Genomic DNA, 23,030 nt, shown 5'->3' on the forward strand with positions numbered 1-23,030 from the left:
TGATATGATGATTATTGATGACTATTCAATATTACAGTTATCTGGTTAAGAAAATACAATGGGCCCTGTTTTAACGATCTATAGCCATAGTGCATTTAAGGCGTGTCCAAATCCACGTTAGCTATTTTAATGGTCGGAAAAAATGTCTTGCTGCCAGGCAAATGGTTAGAAAGGGTTACTTTAGTGTTTTGGGCATAACATATGTTAAACCAATTAGGGTGTCATCTCCCATTCCATTCCCATTATAATGACACGTTTGCTAAGCAATGTGTTTCAAGTATAAAACATGAGTTACATTTTTTGCTAATCTGACATGTAATTCATTAAAAGGAAGAATATGGAGTTATAGCCGACCAGTCTGATGTGTGCACAGGTGTGTGTGGTTATACTGCAGTAGCCTGGTGTCATTAGCTGATTTGATAAACAGTGTGCTGCATCTCAGAAGCTGAAGGTTTAACAACATATCAGTTATGCTGCCGTCAGATTTCATGAACTGGAGGAGAAACTTTTCATACAGTATAAACAGCTGTGGATAACAGACAGAATCACCCACATTCATTAACAGATCAATACAGATGTTTTAACCATAGATTTACAGATGCCTTTCTTGTTGATAAAATCAATGGCAGCGGAGTGACTTTCCTCCTATTGGTTAGATGTGACCAGGTGATGTGAACAGCTGACATCTCAATTGATGCCCCAAAAATGACAGCAAGGAAATTTTGACAGAGATCAGTATGAGCTGTGAGAAGGATCAAAATGACTGAAGAATGAGAAATAAAACTATCACTGGAGCATACAAAAAGATTGTCTTCCTGTCTGAACTTTCACTAAGCTTCATAATGATTAACCCCCCATAAAACCAAACCTTTATTACAGTTGCTCCATTAACTGTGATTATTTACTTTTCTTATCTTTTTGTGCCCATATAAATGTCAGAGAAGACAGTATGTAGGACAAGACCATGTAAATGTATCACTTATACTACACCTATAAAAAAAACAACAACAACAGTCAGCTCAGCAGCAGACATACAGTATGTGAATCACATGAATCACAAGTAAAGGAACCAGTGCTTAAAACTGGGATTTATCACATGAATTACTTAAAACTGCATAAGTGGATTTTTATTTTGCCACTTTCAGGCAGCAGAACTTGAGTCACAACATTTATATAATACATTATAAGTGAATCAGCATCACATATTGTACAACACAACAGAAGAACTTGAATGATGAAATATGATCTATCTTTTTTTTTATTGTACAAATTCAGTGTAATTGATCTACTTTGTGTATAGAAAGGTCACTAATTCCCACTCCTGTGAGTTTAGCTTTTACGTAGTAGAGTTTAGCTTACGAGCTTTTTTAAGTAGAGAGAGCAGTATAGTGCAGGTGAAATGTTGACTTGAACTAATTTTTCAGTTAGGAGATCGGTTGATGACAGTGATAAAATGAAGAATATAAAGTCAAAAATAAAATTCTCAGTGGGTTCATCACTACTGGCAAACCACTTTACATTATAGTCAACATTATTCATAAAATCACCTTTGTAAAGAAACATGAACCCTTAAAGAGGCTACAGCTTTGCATATGGCAAGTTCAGTGTTCAAAGAGGCGTGTGCTACTGTGTTTGGTTAATGATAAATTTAGTGCTTTAGGTTTTGTTTTCCTCCGAAGTCACAAGGTTTCAGGGGAAATCATGAGTCTATGCTGCTCTACTTTCTGTTTCTTAAGACTACACATTACATCAAATCTGAGGAAAGCAGGGATAGGCTGTTTATGAGGGACACACCCACAACTGAATGATATATTCTGATTCTGGTAACAGGAAGCATTTCTGACAAAGCAGTCACATCTAGACAGAACAGGCAGAGCTATGAAAACACCAAAACAAAGGTAAGTTTACTTTCTTTATATTATTTATCAGCTGAAAAACATGCAGTGGCTGTGAAATATATATTTGCAAGCAGACACATTTGGCTATAAAAAGGATCAAATGAAAAAAACCTGTTTGGCATTTTTCCACATTTTAAAATTTGCAACTTTTTCCTTGCAGTGAAATGTTCAGGATGTTCACCAATATGAGCCATCTGTTATATATAGTTCTTGTCTTTGTCTAATATTCCAGTCAGCTTGAAAGGCGATTCACACTTGCAGTAATATTTTAGTTTAGTATTTGTCTATGTGACTTTGTCCTGTCACTCTGTAAAGCATGAGGAGCAGATAAGATGGAGGCAGAAGACGATGACGACACAGCAGCTGGAGGACAGACTGAAGTTGCGTCTGTATTTCCATCTGTAACAAATGACAAAGGTAATTTAAAGGTTTGAAAATAAGTCTTAATAAAGCTAGGACAGCTAGCTAACCAAACATTATGTTTTTGACGCTCATCATGTGTGTTCTGTTTTTTTCCTACATTATCCTGCACTGCAGCTGAGGAGTTAGAGGACAGTGCAGCTGAAACAAAGGTAAAGACATTATTGTTATCATCATAGATTCATTTATTTTCTAACAGTATCCTGTTTTTCTTAAATTAATCTGTTGATAGTTTAATCTGTTCCAGACAGAACTGGTTCCTTAACTCTTAAATTCTATTTTCCCCAAATTTTAATTTCAAATAAAAAATGTTGGTACTGTTGCACAAACATCTGTCCAACTTTCCAGAAAGATCATCTGAGCTATTTTATTTTTGTTTTCATCCTGAACTGAAGAAGTTTGATTCCATGACATCTTCACTTTATTTTGACTTTGATACAATCCTACTGGCATCTTGTAATGTCTGTTTTTTTATTTTTTACCTTGCTGTCATTCATTTTATATTGTATGTGTTGCTCTCTTAATTGTGACACCACTACTTTTATTAATCTTCAGCTTGTTATCTTATATTATCTTTATTTATCTCATTGTGTCTAACCTGAGAAATTGATTGTAAAATAAAACCATCTGTTTTTGCAGTGTGGTCCAGTGAATGAACTCAGTGAAGCTGAACACTCAGAGAGAAAAGATGAAAGAACAACGATAGAAGAGTCTGAAATCACATCTGAAGAAGCATCTGCATCAGATGAGAAAGGTACATATTTAAGAGAACAGCAATACAGACTGTAATTTATAAGCAACTGAATGTTTAATGTTGAATGTTTGATAGAATGTGATAGATAGGTTAGGCAGCAATCACTTCAGGGTATCAGGACACTATTTAAATATTCAGGTATCACAGTTTATCTACTTATGTTTGTGTGGTTCTGTAACAATAAAGCACAACAATACAGACTGATTTGTAATTAAGAATGGACACAATGCTAAGAATACCATCACATTTCTTACATTGTCAGTATCACAGGCTATCCCTTAATCAGTCATTGTAAGAAATATGTTCCTACCTTAAAAAAGTTATCAGACAGAATCTTTGTATTCAGTGGGCCTACATGCCTCTAGATAACATCTACAATGTGTTTCAAGTTGTACGACTCCTTCAGGTCCTTGTCATTGAATAGGCCTACTGTACAGTTAATCCTACTCATTTATTTATTTATTAAGTGAAATTAAATAAAAACCAACAGCTCAACTGAGCTGTATTGTATTCTGTGCCAGTTAAAGTCAAATGACGTCCTTATTGATCTGTCAGATTTTTTATAGTCGCACCATTGAGAAATTAGGTCGCAAAATCTGAGGTCGCACTGGTTCGACCAGCTGTTTAAAAACAAACAAACTCTGTGACTCCGAAAGTCTGCCTGTGGTTCAACCTTCAACAACAGACACACATTAGGCCCATATCGTGGTCTAAACCAATCAGAGATAGTGAAGGGCGAGAGCATGCGACCTAATTTCTCAATGGTGCAACTAAAATAAATCTGAGGTCGCACTGGTGCGACCAGTTGTTAATAAAAAATAAAAAAAAATCTCTGTGACTCCGAAAGTCTGCCTGTGGTTCAACCTTCAACAACAGACACACATTAGGCCCATATCGTGGTCTAAACCAATCAGAGATAGTGAAGGGCGAGAGCATGCGACCTAATTTCTCAATCGTGCGACTAAAAAATATCTGAGGTCGCACTGGTGCGACCAGCTGTTAAAAAAAAAGTCTGCCTGTGGTTCAACCTTCAACAACAGACACACATTAGGCCCATATCGTGGTCTAAACCAATCAGAGATAGTGAAGGGCGAGACCCCCCCTCTGATTGGCCGTGGTCCAGATATTCCTGTGTGTAATGCGTGTGCTGCAGTCAGACAGAGAGAGTGTATATAGAGTCAGGGTTTCCCACAACACTTTACAGCGTAGGCGGCCGCCTAAGCAACACATGCATGCCACGTCTTCAAAAAAAAAAAAAAACGCGCACATTTTAATTGATTCCCGCAAATCCAACACTTATATTTCCCGCACATATTTACAGCGATGTATATTAATGTTCAACCAACGTCTGCAGCGGTGTTTATTGCAGGACGACTGGTCGGAACCGCTGTGTCCGACTGTCTGACTTAGAGTGAGGCAGATTCAACAAACACGTGATGCTACTGAATATCACTACATAACTGTATAATACTATATAACTTGTAATTACTATAAAATATAGTTCATAGAATAAGTTAACTATATAAAATAGACTCAATGGCTTAACCTGTGCAATCTCATTTAATCCAATACAGCAGCATTCTACATTTATGAAGCTTATACATTGTTTGACAAGAAGGTGAAAATTCTGCTTTATGTTCATTATTGAGTGATTGTGGTGTACTAGGATGCATTATATTGTAAGGTGTTCCTAATATTTTGTCCACTCCATTAACATACATGAGTAGGGCAAAATATAAGAACACCATTCAATGTAATGCACCCAAGTACACCACCACCACTTAGTACAACCTCAGTAATAAACAAAGTAGAATTATCACTTTTTTGACAAAGTCAACAAAAACTGAAAATGTATTAACTTCAAAAAAAGCAGAATTTATAGCAGAGCTGTTGTATTTGATTGAATTATATTGCACATGTGTTCCTAATGAAGTTGCAGGTGACTGTAGTTCAGAGAATAAAACTACTAAAGTGTATACTAATTAACTAATTACTATATAATATGGTTCAGAGAATAACTTAAATTGAAGGAAAGTGACAAAATACAATCTGCGGTATGAATAGGACGTTTAAGGAAAGACTTCCCCCCTATTTTAAAAAATGAATTTCAGGCCTAAATTCTATAAATACTACAATAACCTGTCAACTGTTCGCTCGTAGTAGGCTATCTGAAATTATTATGATAGGCGTTATTTTTTATTGTCAAGGCTAGTTGCGTTTACTGTTTACACGTGGCTGTCTTATAGCCTACTTTTGACAAGACCCCCCCCCCCCCCCCCCCCCCCCCCGGTCAGACGGCAACACCTTGTGGAATTGTTCAAATAAAGAACTTAATGTTGACCAGATTATTAGTTAATCATTTACAAGTCAATATTGCCTATATGGACAGCTATTTAAAAAACGTGAACCTGCAAAACTGCGGTGTTGAATGCGATATGGTCGAAAATTTGGGTGCACCTAACTTTTGTGCTGGTGCATCTAAGAAAAAAAGTTAGGCGCACCAGTGCATCCACTGACAAAAGTTAGTTTAGAGCCCTGCTCAGTGAGCTCTGTTAAACCTCCAACACACACCTGTTGTCTGAACGAGCACTTTGACACTGTTGACAGTTACAGTAAATATGTCACACAAGTAGATAATTGACTACTCTGAAATACTATAAGTGTGGATTTTGGGTTGGACCCTTTTTCAATGTATATGCTCAGGTGAAGGTGAAGGTGAATGCAGTGTATACTGTCCTCCTTAGGTGTAACAACCCAATTCGACAGTTAGCCAAACTCCTTATTCACTGAAGAGTCAGGATGCTCGTTTTAACTCATTTATTTTCTTTATGCATTGCAGATGTGAACATGACTAGAACACAAAAAAATATATAATGTATTTCAACAATAAACACACAACATAGGCAGAAATACGCGTAATATTCTTCACTGCTACTCAGAGAAATGTCATCATGATCAACAGAAAATAACTTTAGCATTACATTAAACCAGGCGGGGAGTTCTGGTCCTCTGAAATGATGCCAACGCAGAAGTAACTTAAAACTGCATTCTATCAAAAGGCCACCAGGGGGCGACCGTTTTGGTGTCAAAAGGACTTCCGTCTCTATACAAGTCAATGGAGATTTCACCAACTTCTCACTTGATTTATAACCTCAGTAAACGTTTTCAAAATGTGTTTATGGTCTCAATCGCTAGTTTAAAGCCTTCTTCAATGCAGTAAGATGTTCATTTGGGAAATTTTGGCCTCCCTGATTTTATATTTGACGATAAAGCAGGGTATGGGCGTGGCTACGTTGTGATTGACAGGTTGATTGGTTCACAGGTTCAGGAGGGCGCCTCATGCTCCTCCTGATGCCCATATAAGTAGAATCCGTGTTGTTTTTTTTACCCAGCATGCACCTGAAATTTTCAAGATGGCGCTACTCAGATCCGATACTATTCGCTTCCAAGCAGCAGTCCACAAACCAATGGGTGACGTCACGGATGTTACGTCCATTTTATATACAGTCTATGCATTAAACACTAGCATGAAGCAAAAAGCAATAACCTTTAAACTAAAGCAACGTCAGTTGTCCAAATTATCCTTCTTATCTACAAAAAATCTTCATAAAACATGTATAAACTTACAAGGACAATGCTTCCTAGGGCGCAAGAGTGTCTTTCCACTGCTGTCATCCTTAGCATGTGTGTGAGTCAACAATATAGTGGCGCAGTTACACTCCCAACCAGCAGAGGGCGATAAAGACGTAACAAAAGCCCATGTTAACAAATATAACTGCCTAAAGGGCAGAATACAGTGATATTGTGGAACACAGATTTTTTTCTGTCTCAGTAACTTGATCTGAAGTTTTAGATCTGAATTGAGCTCACTGAATTTGAATATTGTTCATTGAATGTGTGGAATATTATATACTAATATAATATCATAATAATAATAATATCGAAAAAATAACATACTGGAAATTAAATTTCTGAAACTGACTTTTGAACTTTATGAACATCATGAATTTGATTGTATAGTAAAAGGTTTGTCAGATTATATTTCAATCAAGTTTCAAACACTGTGAATATTTATTAAAACTCAATGAATTATTCTCTTATTTGGAGGATATGACCATTCAGCAGGAGAGGTTGATGAAGTTAAAGAAGTCCACAATGAAAGCAGCAGTGACAGTGATCAGACTGCAGAAGAGAGCAACACACTGGAGTGCACAAGTCAGAGTGATGAAAGTGAAAGTAAGAAATACTTTCATTCATTCCCTTTTTTTGTATTTCAGAGAAATGTGAAAAGTGATTGCAACATATTGATCTTATTTATTTTGTTTCAGTGACGCCCGAGCTCACACTTGTGTTAGTTGGTGAAACAAATTCCATTGAGATTGGATCAAAAAACATCTTATTTGACCATGACGAGCAAACAAATGTTGAACAGTTTTCATCCAAACTGTATGATTTGTGTGGTCGGCACATATCTGTCATTAACATGCTTGGTCTTCAAAGCATTGACAAATTCTCATTAAACAGAGGAATCCATGCCTTTCTCTTACTGTTACCAAATGGTCTGCATAGCAGCCAGTACAGTTCAGGAGTGCAGTGGTTAGAAAAAGCTTTTGGGAAAGAATCACTTGCTTATTTAATGACAGTTGTGACTCATAAGTCAGATGAAACATGTGAAAGTGCAGTGACAGACCTGAAAGCCAACAGCAGTTTCACTGAAAAAAGATACCACACATGTCAAAACAGCATGATGGATGGAAATGAGATAATAGCTCTGTTGGAAAAAATAGATGTGATGGTCTCTGAAAATGATCCACACTGCTACAGTGGACTGATGTGTGATGACACTAAAGAGCAGAAAGACCAGCTGGATCACAAATACCAGGAAGAAGAAAGCATTGATTCCTCTGAGTCTCAGCAAAATCCAACAGGTGAGATTTAAAGGAAAACTGCTTGATTACTTGGGTTTCATTTTTGTAAGTTTGAAAACACTGAACTCACAACTAAATTATTTCTGAGATTGTTATTGTACAAACAGACAACTACAAATACTGTAGATTAAATTTGTTACAGTCATTGTTTTGTATTCAATTATATCAATTATAGTGATTGTTTTCAAGATGTGTTACTGTAAACTTGTCAACAGGTTTTGATAAAGCAGGTTAAAATTGTACGTTTTATGTAACATTTATACTCATATGTGTTCACAAGGTAAACACATAAATCTGCCTTTCACTGGATAAAGGGATCTAGATACTCTGTACAGATTAATTGGATAGATAGATAAAGTTTGGCCATTGTCAAATTATAGGTATTATAACATCCTGTAGCACTAAAAAAAAGCAAAAAATCAACAAAAAATGTTCAATGTGCAATCTGCTTTTTACACATTTCCCCCAGCAGATGAGTTGGATAAGAATGAATCTGAAATCAAGATAAAGGTGAGCTTTTACACTTTAATTTACAACCAAATTAGACACTATAGAAAGTAACTTCAGCACAGTTAATTTAAGTAATTAACAATAATACCATTTATAAAAAGATATTTTAATTTGAGTTTTAACATAGAGAAATTGTACATTTAAACACTCGCTACACATTCACTCTCCAAAGGCAAAAAGAAAAAAAAGAAGCTGAAAATAGCAAAGTTATTCAAAAGATAGACATTCCAAAAAGTTACAAACAAGTTAAGTTTATTTGTCCTTTTATGTAAGTAAAACACTCCAATGCAAGACAGGCTTCAAGTTTCTTTGTCCATTTTTCTGTAGAGGGTATGTCCGTGTTCTAGAGCAGTGAAATCTTTCTGGCCCACAGAAGTCCAAAGTAAATAAGCCATGATTACTGTAAAGTGACAAGTCTTTGGGGCAATTCCAACCACACAGAGTTTGCCTTGCAGAGAAAATGCTTCACCAGTTAAAGAGTTTATACATGATTCAATAAACCTTATTCCACAATTCCTGTAGCTGACATTCCCATATGAATCTAATACGTTCATCCTGGCATTTAACAGAACTATTTAATCAAAAAATACAATAAATAATAATTAACATACAGCAGATCACCCATATACAGTAAGCATTTAAGACCTTCTACTTTACTGTGTCTACCCTGGAGTTTTAAGCTGGTTTAAGACAAGGTTAAGGTCATAATTTGACAGACATGACAGCTCAATGTTATTGTTGGATATGAATGATTGCTCTGTTCTCATATATTGTCCAGAAACATGTTTAGTCTTAAATCTGTTACATCAGAAGCTTCTCTGCTGTGGTAACCTGGTAAAAAAAAAGAATAAATAAAATTGCCTGTTTTCTCAGTGTGATCCACTAAATGAACCAGATGATATTGAACACTCAGAGAAGAAGGATGACAGCACAACATCAGGTGGATACCTTCACATCAAGTCTCTAACAGCATCTGCAGATGATAAAGGTAAACATGGGTTTTTTGAGTACCAAACTTTAAATGATGTCTTGACTCTGAAAGATGAAAACAATACCAGTAATTTTGTCAACAATTAAGCAAGTTGAGTACAACTATTCAGGGATAATTCACTTTACTGGGCGCTGTACTTTTTTAAGGCAGTACTAACATTTGTCTGAACAAACCCAGCCCTGGAGTAAAATAATTTACTGGTAGAGCTCCTTTAGACTTTCCCAATTTTATTGTTTCACATTCTGATAGTACAACAAATAATTTTAGGATGTTTGTGATACTCAGGAAAATATATCCATCCATCCATCCATCCATTCATGGATGGATGGATGGATGGATGGATGGATGGAGGAAAATATATATATATTGTTTAAAAATTGTTCCTTTTGTATAGATTTAAATGAGGAAAAATATTTCTGGGCCAGTGGGCATCATGTGATCCTACAATACTGAGTGTGGCTTCCAAGCCAAATTAAAGATATAGCATATATCATATACAAAGAGGGTTGTACGAATGTCATCAGGAAAAAAAAATCAGTTTAAAAGAAGATCATAAGGAGTGATAAGGGACTTTGCAAGATTGTGATCTGCTCTCAGTTTGAAATGTCACACTGAGTGACAATTTAAAGGGAGGAACCAAGCAGAATAACACGATATGCACACTTTTTTAAAGAGGATCTATTGGACTCCACTAGAGTAGCTTTGCATGATTCACAGCTCAAATCAGTTTATCTTGTACTTGCCCTTATGTAGCCCCTCAGCATACATCATGTCTCTTTACAACTGTTTACATTCCATTTGAGCTCCTTCCTCTTTAAGGCCCCATTCTTGACGTGCCCACTCTGTTCTGATTGTCCAGCTTTAGGTAACAGCATCGTGTAAAGTAACTACAGATGCAAACAAAACATTTCCTATTTGTGCCAAATTAAGAGCTTTTAAACTGCTAAACAATGAGAGGCTTTTATTATGATGAATTTACAGGAAAGACAATGTGTTCCTCACTGAATTAGCAGCGCTAAAAACTGGTGGGAAAAAAACATTGGAAACTTCTTCTTTGTTCAGAGTGGTCTCAAGCCGGTGCTTTTAACTCACAGTGATTACTTCTACATACATTGTAATTTGACACATTGGCCACTTTTAACATCAACAGCCAACACTTTGAAAATGAGGAAAAGCATAATAAGTCCTAAGGCTGGGTATTGTTTAAAAAATTGTGATACCAGTACCAATCCAAGTACCCTTAAAGTGATACTGATACCAACAGAGTACTTCATCCGATACCCATCATGTGAATAGAAGCATTAAATTAAATAAATGCCACCACAGAAAGGTTGTAGCTGCAGTTGCAGTGGGCCAATCATGTGGCATTAAATCGAAAAAATGCTTGCGTTGATTGGCTGTGAGCAAGTCCCTACAAATAGTCATATTTTCTAGTTCTGGGTGCAAAAAGGATTGATTGCAGGTATGGTTTGATGGGTGACTACATGTTATCGATTTATTTCGGTCAATACCATAAAGGTATGGAGTACCGATACCCAGCCCTAATAAGTCCCCTTTAACTGGAACTTTCCATAGCTCTCAGTCTTATTTGTCCCTGTCAAGAAAAAGGAAAATTAATCAAATTAATAATTGAGGAGGAACTTCCGGCTGACGTTCGACATGTGAGGCTGCGAGGTCCTGAGCTCTGCATGCAACTTTTAATTTAATCATTTTTTTAGCGTGCAGAATACAAATAAATATAGAAATTCATCTTCCTAAACTCTTATAACGTTAGTCGAGTCACTTACACGAAGATATAACGCTTCTGCAGGTCATTTTGTTCAGTTTAAAAACAATGGCTAATCGCACGCACAAGTCCTCGACTAGCAAGAAGGGTGCTAGCCCTCCCACTGAAGATGATGCAGCACCACTAAATTCTTCGGAATCTGTCGAGAAAATTATGTCGGCGATTGAATTGCTGGGAACAAAAATGGATACTCAGACGGCTGCCCTTAGTCAAGAAATAGCTTCCATTCGCCAAGAGTTACATACCACCGTCAGCTCTCTACAGTCTGCTAACTCTCAGAACACCAAACGCATTGATGACCTGGAGCAGTCTGCAACAGAGTGGAGCTCAACTGTCATGACCCTCGAAACTACAGTGAAAAGATTGCAGTCAGAAGTGTGTGGCTTGACAGAGAAGTGTTTGGACTTGGAAAGCCGTAGCCGTCGTCAGAATATACGCCTAATTGGAATAGAGGAGATATTGGACCTGGAAGACACACCACGCCTTGACCGTGGCCATCGTTCGCTGGCACCAAAACCTCGAGACGGTGAGAGGCCAAGGCCGTTCATAATTCGAGTACACCATGGGGACGTGAAGGATCGCATCCTCCGCATTTCAAGTCAAAAGAAGCAGCTGTTCTACAAGGAGAAGCGTGTGCACATCTTTCCCGATTTTGCACCAGAAGTAGCCAAGAAGCGAGCTGCGTTTGCCGAGGCGAAGCAGCTCCTTAAAGGTAACAAGGATGTCAAGTTTGGTCTTCGTTTTCCAGCCATATTTCGTGTCACGTTCAAAGGTGAGGAGAAATCTTTCACTAATCCCGAACTGGCAGTATCCTATATAAAGGATAACATCCTCCCATCATCATGATCAGGTACATTGTGGACATAACACATAATAGTGAGTCAACTCGACTTTGAGTTATTCGGGTTCATTTTTATTTTATTTTTTTCCTAAAAATGTTTTTATTTGTTTTGAGCGTAAAAGGAAGATAAAAATGCAAGGCTGCACTTTGTAGTCTAAACATTGGACTTGGGGGTAACTGTAGCCTATTGCACAGCTTAGCTGTTATTACACTACCTGAGTTTTTTTTTTTTTTTTTTACCCATTTGATTATGCTGTGTGCATGGTATTTTGCACTGCTATATTTTTATTTGATTGCTTGCTGAGCTTTGGGTCTGTTTAGGTTAAGACCCAAGCTAGTGATGTTGAGCATGTTTCTCTTGGGGCTTATGCACTTTGTTTGGGATAGTGCTGGGGGGTGGGGGGTAAGTGTCTTTTTTGTTTTTTCTCTGTTATTTTTCTTTTCACTTTGTCCACTTGTGGTTGCACTTAACTTTGATTATTACTGTTCCCTGAGTCATAGATGTCATCTGTTACAACATAGATTGCCATACTTCAATATCTACATTTCCAAATATGGCTAATTCAAATACACCCTATAGGGGGAGTGGGCAGCCAATAAAGTTTACCAATTGGAACGTGAAAGGACTTAACCATCCTATTAAACGCACCAAAGTCCTTGCTCACCTTAAACTCTTGAAAACTGACATAGCTTTCCTCACTGAGACTCATTTATGTGGGTCTGGCTATATTGGCCTGAAAAGAGGCTGGGTGGGACAGGTATACCATTCCACATTTCAGGGTAAGGCCAGAGGCGCTGGGATTCTGATTAATAAATCAGTACCATTCGTATTGTCTGAAACCAAATCAGACCCTAATGGCCGTTTTGTTATTGTGGTTGGTAAACTCCATAGTCTGCCTGTGACATTAGCTTGTGTTTATGCCCCAAATTGGGATGATTCTAAATTTATGAGTAACTTCCTGTCAAGTATACCGTACTTAGACACTCATCAACTCATATTAGCTGGTGATTGTAACTGTGTAATCAATCCCTTATTGGATAGATCTTCCACTCGCATAGTCACTAGATCAAAAACGGCAGAATGCATAGAGGACTTTTTACAATGTTTTGCAATGTCTGACCCATGGAGATACCTTTACCCTACAAAGAAGGAATTTTCTTTTTTCTCACCTGTGCACCACACCTATTCACGCATAGATTATTTCTTCATACATAAAACCCTACTGCCCCTGGTAAATGCCTGTGATTATAATAGTATAGTGATATCTGATCATGCCCCTGTTACATTAGTTTTGACTCTCCCCATCCATAGACCTAACAGATTCAGATGGAGGCTCAACCCACTCCTTTTGTCTGACGAGTCATTTATTGCCTTTGTTGATACTTACATAGACATATTCTTAGAAACCAACTCAAATGATGAGACCTCCCCTTCATTGCTCTGGGAGACCCTTAAGGCCTACCTGAGGGGGATGATCATCTCCTTCAATGGCAGTATCCACAAAGCACGAATAGCCAGACAAACAGAACTTTCTGAACTCATCTCTGAGGTGGACAAAGCGTATGCTTCCGCCCCAACCCCAGAGCTTTATAAACAAAGAATGTTGCACCAGGCTGAATTTGACATGCTTTCAACTGGACAGGCAGAACGGGCTATGTTAAAATCTAGACATATGTCATATGAATATGGAGAGAAACCCAGCAGAGGCCTTGCTTATAGTCTGCGACATACTTCCACTAGTCATGTCATTGATCAAATTGACTCTGAGTCAGGATTATTATCGGACCCAACAGACATCAATCAACAGTTTTGTAACTTTTACTCTAATTTGTATACATCTGAACCTCCCACTGATCTGAGTCTAATGGATACTTTTTTCAGAGACCTGGCTATCCCTACTGTGGATGAAAAGCTAAGGGAATCTTTGGATAGCCCTGTTTCTTTAGAAGAGATAACCAAAGCCATTGCATGTATGCAGAGTGGGAAATGTCCAGGCCCTGATGGCTTTCCTACAGAATTTTATAAGAAGTGCTCAGCAAAGTTAGCCCCCTTACTCAAAGCTGTGTTTGATGATAGTCTAGATTCTCAATGTCTTCCACCAACTCTACGCCAGGCATCTATATCCCTTCTTCTTAAGAAAGACAAGAACCCCCACGATTGTTCCTCTTACCGCCCAATAAGCCTTCTCAATGTAGATGTGAAGATACTGGCTAAAGTGCTGGCTCTCCGTCTTGAATCGGTTTTGCCCACCATTGTGTCATCTGACCAAAGTGGATTTATAAAAAACAGACATTTATTTTTTAATGTCAGGCGTGTATTCAATATCCTTTACACGTCATCCACCTCTCAGCACCAAGAAGCACTTCTAGCTTTGGACGCCGAGAAAGCTTTTGACCGCGTTGAGTGGAATTATTTGTTTTATGTTCTTAAGCGGTTTGGGTTTGGAGAAACTTTTATTTCTTGGGTCAGATTGTTGTACACTTCACCTCTGGCTTCTGTCAGAACTAATGACACCTATTCCCCATACTTTCCTCTTCAGCGCGGGACTAGACAGGGTTGTCCGCTCTCTCCTCTACTTTTTGCTCTGGTAATGGAGCCTCTTGCAACCTTCATCAGCAGTGTACAGAAATCAAAGGGATTTTCAGAGCAAATCAGGAACACAAAATTTCACTGTATGCTGACGATGTCCTTCTTTATATATCTGACCCACTTGTATCTATTCCACATATTATCAATATCCTTAAAGACTTTGGCAGTTTTTCAGGGTACAAGCTCAACCTTGGAAAAAGTGAGCTCTTACCAATTACTACAGTTGCCACTCAGACTTCACTTCATTCATTACCTTTCAAAGTGACTAATAATAGATTTAATTATCTTGGTGTGTGTGTAACAAAGTCACACTCTCAGCTTCTGAAGGCCAATTTTACCCCACTCATAGAGCGTACCAAACAGGATCTCACCCGCTGGTCCACAATGCCCTTGTCTTTGGCTGGGCGAATCAGTATAATTAAAATGAATATCCTTCCCAAATTCTTGTTTTTGTTTCAGTGCATCCCATATTTCCTTACAAAAACTTTCTTTACAAAGCTTGATAGTCTTATTTCATCTTTTATTTGGAATAACAAAACACCTAGGATCAGGAAATTGTTTTTACAAAGACCTAAAATACAGGGCGGGATGGCTCTACCAAATTTTCAAATATATTACTGGGCTGCTAATATCAAAAGCTTATTGTGCTGGCGGTGGGATATATCAACCCTGGATCTGCCTGGTTGGTTACAAATTGAGTCTAGTTCTTGCAGTCCAATCTCACTTTCAGCTCTTTTGTGTTCATCTCTTCCCCTACCTTCGCCCCGGTCTTGTCAGAACCCAGTAGTTCTTCACTCCTTAAAAATCTGGTCTCGGTTCCGAAAACGTTATGGGCTAGTTTCTATGTCAGTTTATTCTCCTATTACAGCCAACCACCTATTCCCAGCCTCTTTAGATAATACCTTTACAAGGTGGGTTAAAAATGGAGTCTTAAATATCAAGATGCTATATAAGGATGGTGTTTTCATGTCATTTGATCAGGTTAGACAGGAGTTTTCCTTACCGACTAGTAACTTTTTCAGATACCTACAAGTCAGACATTTTATACAGAATCACATCACTCCATTTCCCTCACTCCCACCAAATTCTTCACTTGATTCTGTCCTTGAAATCCCACCTGAGGCGAAGGGAACAGTGTCAAGGTTATATGCAGCGATATTTGAAATGGAAGGTTGCTCATTATCTATAATAAAAGAAAACTGGGAAAAGGATATGGATGCCGACATAACTGAAAGTCAATGGTCTGACATCATTCAAAGAATTCACTCTTCCTCCATTTGTGCAAGGCATAGTCTTATTCAGTTTAAGATTGTACATAGGCTTCATATGTCCAAGGTTAAACTATCTAAAATATTTCCAGGGGTTGACCCTAATTGTAACAGATGTAAGCAGGCACCTGCCACTTTGTACCATACATTTTGGTCATGTTCTAGTTTAACAGCTTTTTGGTCCTCAATATTTGAAGTATACTCTGCAATTTCAGGTTTAACTGTTGACCCCTGTCCTTTCATTGGACTTTTTGGCATTCCATCAGAGGACTTACTGTTGCAAAAGTCACAACTAAACTGTATAGCCTATTCCTCCCTTTTAGCTCGGCGACTCATTCTTTTAAATTGGAAGAATGACAAGCCCCCTTCTTTTGGCAGATGGATCTGTGATGTCATGTTTTTTCTTAAAGTAGAAAAAATCAGATACACACTGAATGGATCAATGAGGAAGTTTGATGTTGTATGGCAACCTTTTATCTCACATGTGGAACAACTTACAATGCACCTTGGCTCTGAATAGCGGTTGTACAAGATGACTACTACTATGTGGACTTTTTCTGTGTAATGTATGATTTTATTTTTATTTTTATTATTATTATTATTTTTGTTGTTGTTTGTTTGTTTGTGGAGTTTTTTGTCTTAAGTGTTAACTGTATTTGTGTATTTGTCTGAAATTACAATAAAAAAACATTGACTAAAAAAAAAAATTAATAATTGAGAATTAATTATAAAAACCATAGTACATTGATTCAGTAGTGCAATCCTCCATTCCTCTGGTAATGCTTTTCATTGTTTTACTGTAGGTACCTTACATACAGATGTGGATGGAAACAAGGATGAGGTAAGTAATTCAAAATAAAAGCCTATTTACATCATAACTTAGTCTTTAATCTTATCATACCGTATATAATTGTTTACTTATTATTTACAGATGTCAGAGAAGACTTTTGAAGAGATCAACATGAAGGAGCAATATCAAAGAGAAAGTGAAACACTGCTCAGCAGACTTCATCTTCAAGACAAATATGAACAAAAGCTTACACCAGCTGATTTTCTTAGAATAAATCGATCTGTAAAACAGCAACATGATACATCCGAGAAAGATTTAGCTCACACTTTTCTTCAGAGGTTGATGATGTTAGACTACAGAGCCAGATATATTCCTGTAAAACAAGACAGTCCTGAGGGGAGACACTCAGAGCCACAGAATACAATAACAGAAGAAGATGACTTTGATGTTATTTTTAGTACCAGTGTAGAGTCTGATCAGCCAAAACGGTCTCATGTTCATCCAATGGATGTTCAAATGGCAGTATTTCACTGCTCAGACAGCTCTCTGAAGCAGAACATGATTACAAAGCTCTCCCAGTGTCAGTACGCCTTACCTTTGCTTGTTCCTGACCCAGTCACAATGGACATTGAGTGTCCTCTGTGGACATTCAGACAAATAAGAAAAAGCTGGAAGATAACACAAACCAAAGAGGATTCAAACATTGTCACCATGAAGAGTATGCCCATTTACAAAGCTGAGACGCCCATGGTGTCATTTTTCCGTCTTGGTTCACTGTCACTGTCTAAATCTCAGCTGATGAACACTTTGATCAACGACCGTCACAGCACCTTCTTCCACAGAAACTGTCCAGGAAGCACCAAATCTCGCCATTTGATGGACGGTGTGGCAGAGATTACCTGGTACTGCCCTGCTGGAAAACCCAATGATGCCTTCACTGACTGCATTGCCTTCTGTAATCTTCATGGTGACGCTCTGACGATTGAAAAACAGCGTGAAATACTGATGGAAAAATCTTCAGTCAATGTTGTTCTGTTACCAACTCTAGAGAGAGGTGACAAAAGTTGGACAGTTGTCTCAGCCCTTCTTAACTCTCCGAAACCTTTCATTTGCCTTATTATTGATAATGATCGTGGTGCAGTTGAGATGAAAGAGGGAAAATACAAAATGGGTCTGAAAGACAAAAGCCAGTCAGATGTTTGTGAAGAACTGAAAGGAATCATTGGAAAAATCTTGTCTGGACCACATACATCCTTCCAGCTAGAAACCATGGCTGAGGTTTCTGGAATCAGAGTGGATGAAGATGACACAGTCTGCCGAAACGGAAAAAATGCTGCTATGAAAATAGTGGATTTACTTAAAGGAATGGATGTTTCAAAGATCAAAGATAAATATCTCCCTTGTCAAGGCCAACTGTGGCATGACTGGTGCAAAATAAACAAGGAACAGTATCACCTCAAAGGGAACATTGAGAAGGAGAAATGTAAAAAACAACAGAAATTGGAGAAAATACGTCAAGAACAATGTTCTGCTTCCTGTAGTGAACTAATGAAGTTGTTCATTGAAAGCCTCTCATCTCTGCCATCAAAACAAAAAGAATATTGTCTGAAATGGATTCAGATCTTACTGGATGCACTCTCCACAGATGATCTGTCCTCAATTCTCCAAAACTATGATGAGAAGTGGTCTGAAGTCTTGACTTTGAAGAAGAAGCATGATAAATCTGATCAGCTAATAAGTAAGCAAACTGAGCTTGAGGAAATATCAGAAAAACTGCAGTCAGCTACTTTTGGCTTAGAGCACATCTTTAGAGAAATTGGACAGATCTATGAAGCCCATAAATCTCTGCAGGAACAAACAGAGATGGAAGAGACTGACTGGTCTAAATACCCTGAGCTGGCTGCAGAGCTGATGATATCAGGACACCCAATGGAGCTGATGGATGGTGATGCAGGTCATGTGCCTTTAACGTGGATCTCTAGTCTTTTAGATGAAGTCATCAAGAAACTGGGCAACAAGAGAGTTTTTGTTCTGTCAGTTTTGGGCGTACAAAGCAGTGGAAAATCCACCATGCTGAATGCCATGTTTGGATTACAGTTTGCAGTAAGTGCTGGCAGGTGCACCAAGGGTGCCTTCATGCAGCTGGTCAAAGTGTCAGAGGAGAAAAAGAAAGACTTTGAGTTTGACTATGTTCTAGTGGTGGACACTGAAGGACTGCGTGCTCTTGAGCTGGCAGGTAACGCCACTCTTCACCACGACAATGAACTGGCAACATTTGTCGTTGGTCTGGGAAACATGACATTGATCAACATCTTTGGAGAGAATCCAGCTGACATGCAAGATGTACTGCAGATTGTTGTTCAGGCTTTCATGAGGATGAAGAAAGTTAAACTTTCTCCAAGTTGTGTGTTTGTTCACCAGAATGTTTCAGATATTGGAGCTGCAGAGAAAAACATGGATGGAAAGAGACGACTGCAAGAAAAACTGGACAAGATGGCCAAACTGGCTGCCAAAGAGGAGGTTTATGATGCTTAATGCTTCAATGATGTCATTTCATTTGATGTGCAGAAAGATGTAAAATACTTTGCCCAACTGTGGGAGGGAAGTCCACCCATGGCTCCTCCAAATCCAGGTTATAGTGAGAGTGTCCAGGATTTAAAGAACATCATCCTCTCTAAAGCTTCACAGTCTACTGGGACGACTCTCTCACAGTTCAAAAGCAAAATAAAGGACCTGTGGAATGCTCTACTGAATGAAAACTTTGTTTTCAGTTTCAAAAACACACTTGAAATTGCAGTGTACAGAAAACTTGAGGTCCAATATGGGAACTGGACCTGGGCCCTGAGGAGCCACATGTTGACCATTGAGAACCAGCTTCATACCAAAATTGAAAATAGAAAACTTGACAATGTTAAGCTTAATTATCTTTTTAAAGAAATGAGCAAAACATATGGAGAATTACAAAAAGATATGACGGAGTACTTCGATGATGAAAAACACAAAGAAATGTTGGTTCAGTGGCGAGGCCGATTTGAAAGCAAAATCAAAGAGTTTCATGATGAACAGGTGAGAGGAGTTAAAATAAAACTGGATGAGGTCATCCAGCAGAAGAATGCTCGTAAAAAGATGGATGACAAGAAGACAGAGTTTGAAAACAAGCTGCTACAAAAGAGCAAAGAGCTCGCTCATCAGTTAAAAGACAAGGCCAAAGATGAAGAGGAACTCCAAAAGCAGTTCAACAGTGTTTGGAGTGTCTGGGTTACTGAATTAACTGGAGACACAAAACCTATTGAGGATATCAAGTTGGAAGAGGAACAAATGTCCATCCTTCAGGAGCTTGGTATTGATTGGTCTCTTATTGATGATTCAAAGAGCTGTGAAAACTACAAAGACATATCAAAGATTGGGGATTATTATGAGTATGTAACCCTGAACAAGCACCAAGAGCTCTGCAACAAAAGCCAACAACCCCAAGACAATAAGAGGCAAAACAGGAACACAAAAGGTCAAGGAAGCCTGACAACTGCATGGGTGTCTTTTAAGAACTTTTGGGTATTTGGGTCAACACAACAAAAAGAAACACTGAAATCAAGAGAAAATTTTCCAGTTGAAGAACAAAAACTAATCAGATCCCTCATTGATGATGTTGAAAAACAGTCTCTTCTTAACATTAAGAGCAAACCTGTAGTTACAAGAGGCTACAGTCCAACTTACTTGCAAGAAGTTGCAAAAAATGTTAAAGAAAAAGTGACAGAGTTTGAATTAGAGAGGAAATATGCTCTGAAGAAGGAGTTTACAGTTGATCTGTTACTGTATGTGTTTGACAAGGCAGGAAGTTGGATTTCAAAGTCCCACAATAAATTTAAAGTGAACAATGATGCTGTAACTTTTGTAAAAAGCAAAAAAACACAATATTACAACATTTTCAGAAGTTTCTGCAAAGGAAACTCATCTGCTGCTGTGCTTGGAGAACTGATCTGTGAAAAACTGAAGGTTTCCACTGTTGAAGCTGTCTGTAACAGAACTGCCATTGATCTCGCTGGAGAAATGAAGTGCAGTTTCCCAGTATTCAATGGGAACAGGTCGCTCTTGGAGAAACATGTGTTGAAGTCACTGGCAGAGAAAGAAGATTTTGATGGTTTCATCAACTACATCCATTGCCCAAGGGACCAAGTAGAGTGTTTCATAAAAGAGGAAGTAGAGAAATACATCTTCACTGACAACAAAGCTAAAGCAAAGAAAATACTCAAGAAAAATGTTGAAGACGTCAATAACCTTGTGAATAAAGCTTTGTTCACTGCAACAGAGAAAGTCAAAACTTGGAGAGGAAACACAGACATGTGGCTGAAGGAATTTTCCAATTTACTAAAAGAAAATGATACGCTAACATTTGACACCATTTGTTCTGAAAATTTCAGTGACATAAGTGAATTTGACTTTCTTAAGGAAGAGATTGAGAAAGGACTTCCATCCATCATTAAAGAGTTGAACAGCCTCTCATTGGATAAGATGAAGGAATTCAGGCTGAAGCCAGATCAAATCCTCATTGATCAGCTGTGTAACTGCTGCTGGGTAACATGTCCATTTTGTGCAGCTGTTTGTACAAACACCCTGGAAAATCACAGTCCTGAAGATCACAGTGTGCCTTTTCACCGATCAGGTGCAGTCAATGGTATGCACTACAGACACACAGATGAGATGGGCATTGATTTCTGCACAACCCAGGTTGCAAGTGATATGTTTTTTTACATTCGCCTTGATCCAGATGAGACCATTCCCTTTAAAAAGTACCGAACTGGTGGCCCAAATTATGCTAACTGGAGTATTACCCCTGATGAGTCTAAGCTGTCGTACTGGAAATGGTTTGTGTGTCAATTTCAAAAGCAGCTGGAAGACCACTATAACTTAAAATTTGAGGGCAGAGGTGAAATTCCCAGTGAGTGGAAAATGTACTCCAAAGAAGAAGCTATTAAAAGTCTGGATTAATTGTGCCAGTGAGCCAACACAACACAACTACAACCCTGCTGAAAATTATGATAATGTTTTTTTTTCATCAACCAACGTAATACAAAACAGTGTTTTCAGATTTATGCAGATTTTTGTAACTGAAAGGTGAAACTGACAGTGACAAAGAAGATGTTGACTTGACTTTTATACAGACATTGATACAGGCTTGAAGTAAACACATAAACAAAAAGGGTACAAAAACACAATAGTCATAATTCACATCTACAAGGTTGGTTACATCTTTAGTGAGAAATGTGGAAATGACAGTTGTTTCCATGCAAAGAAAGGGCATTTAGAAGATGTGTTTCGGAGCAATAACGGGTTAAAGGGGAAATAAGACAGTATTGTTGCATTATTGATTTACAGGATGCACAAATGTGTTTAAATGTTATCAACACAACATTGTCAGTAATTATGTAATATTACTTTTTAAAAATGTTTGCAATATAAAAATCTGATCAAGGAGTCATGATTGACATTACCACAACCATTTTCCATTTATATATTTCAACTTCTTTTTTTAAATATTTCAATTGTTTATTGGTTTTATGCTGATATGGGCCTCAATCATAGACTGTATATAAGACGTTTACTGAGGTTAGAAATCAAGTGAGAAGTTGGTGAATTCTCCATTTACTTGTATAGAGACGGAAGTCCTTTTGACGCCAAAACGGTCGCCCCCTGGTGGCCTTTTGATAGAATGCAGTTTTAAGTTACTTCCGCGTTGGCCTCATTTCAGAGGACCGGAACTCCCCACCTGGCCTCAATCCTAGAAGAGATATTTTGGTTTTCAGTTTAATCATTAGTTGTTTGTTTTTGTCTTGTTTTGTTTTTTTGCTTGTTTTTTGCTGCTGTTGTTGTTGTTGTTTTAACAATATGCATAAAATGCAAAGAAATGTGCAAGATGTCTGAGCTGAAACATCCTGAATGGTGATATGTGGATACATTTGACCATTTTTATTATTTGAACTCAGAAATCAGAAAGTTATTGCAGCATTGTGAGATAATTGATGAAACATTTGAAGTTCTGAGCTTCAATCAATATGGACAGAGTTGTTAGAGACATTTCTGAAATGATGGACTTTTTATACAACAAGGTATGGAAACCAGATGTTTTCTTATACACATTTCTAAATATTACATCTGAAAATAATGTAAAACAAATGTTGTTTTTAACTGCTTATCTTGTAACTTTCTTTTAAGTTGAAGGTATGTTAAAGAACATATCAAATGTAAATGATGAAGGA

At 37.8% G+C, this 23,030-nt stretch overlaps 2 protein-coding genes across 2 annotated transcripts in view; both read left to right on the top strand.

The window, feature by feature from the left end:
* Window positions 1-23,030, top strand: part of LOC133999300 (interferon-induced very large GTPase 1-like) — a 36,873-nt gene extending 13,843 nt beyond the window's left edge. The window contains exon 13 of the mRNA XM_062438490.1: window positions 22,987-23,030. The gene's annotated coding sequence lies outside the window, so the exon portion shown is untranslated. The remainder of the gene's footprint in view (window positions 1-22,986) is intronic.
* LOC133999301 (interferon-induced very large GTPase 1-like) lies at window positions 1,878-22,467 on the top strand. The gene is given in 10 exon segments (XM_062438491.1): window positions 1,878-1,898; window positions 2,214-2,315; window positions 2,436-2,470; window positions 2,958-3,072; window positions 7,180-7,308; window positions 7,401-8,000; window positions 8,473-8,510; window positions 9,384-9,498; window positions 16,790-16,827; window positions 16,918-22,467. Coding segments are annotated over 9 exon segments (6,000 nt in total). The 5' UTR covers window positions 1,878-1,898; window positions 2,214-2,230; the 3' UTR covers window positions 21,763-22,467.

This window comes from Scomber scombrus, chromosome 18, assembly GCF_963691925.1.
Source record: "Scomber scombrus chromosome 18, fScoSco1.1, whole genome shotgun sequence".
In the NCBI taxonomy this organism is placed as follows: domain Eukaryota; kingdom Metazoa; phylum Chordata; class Actinopteri; order Scombriformes; family Scombridae; genus Scomber; species Scomber scombrus.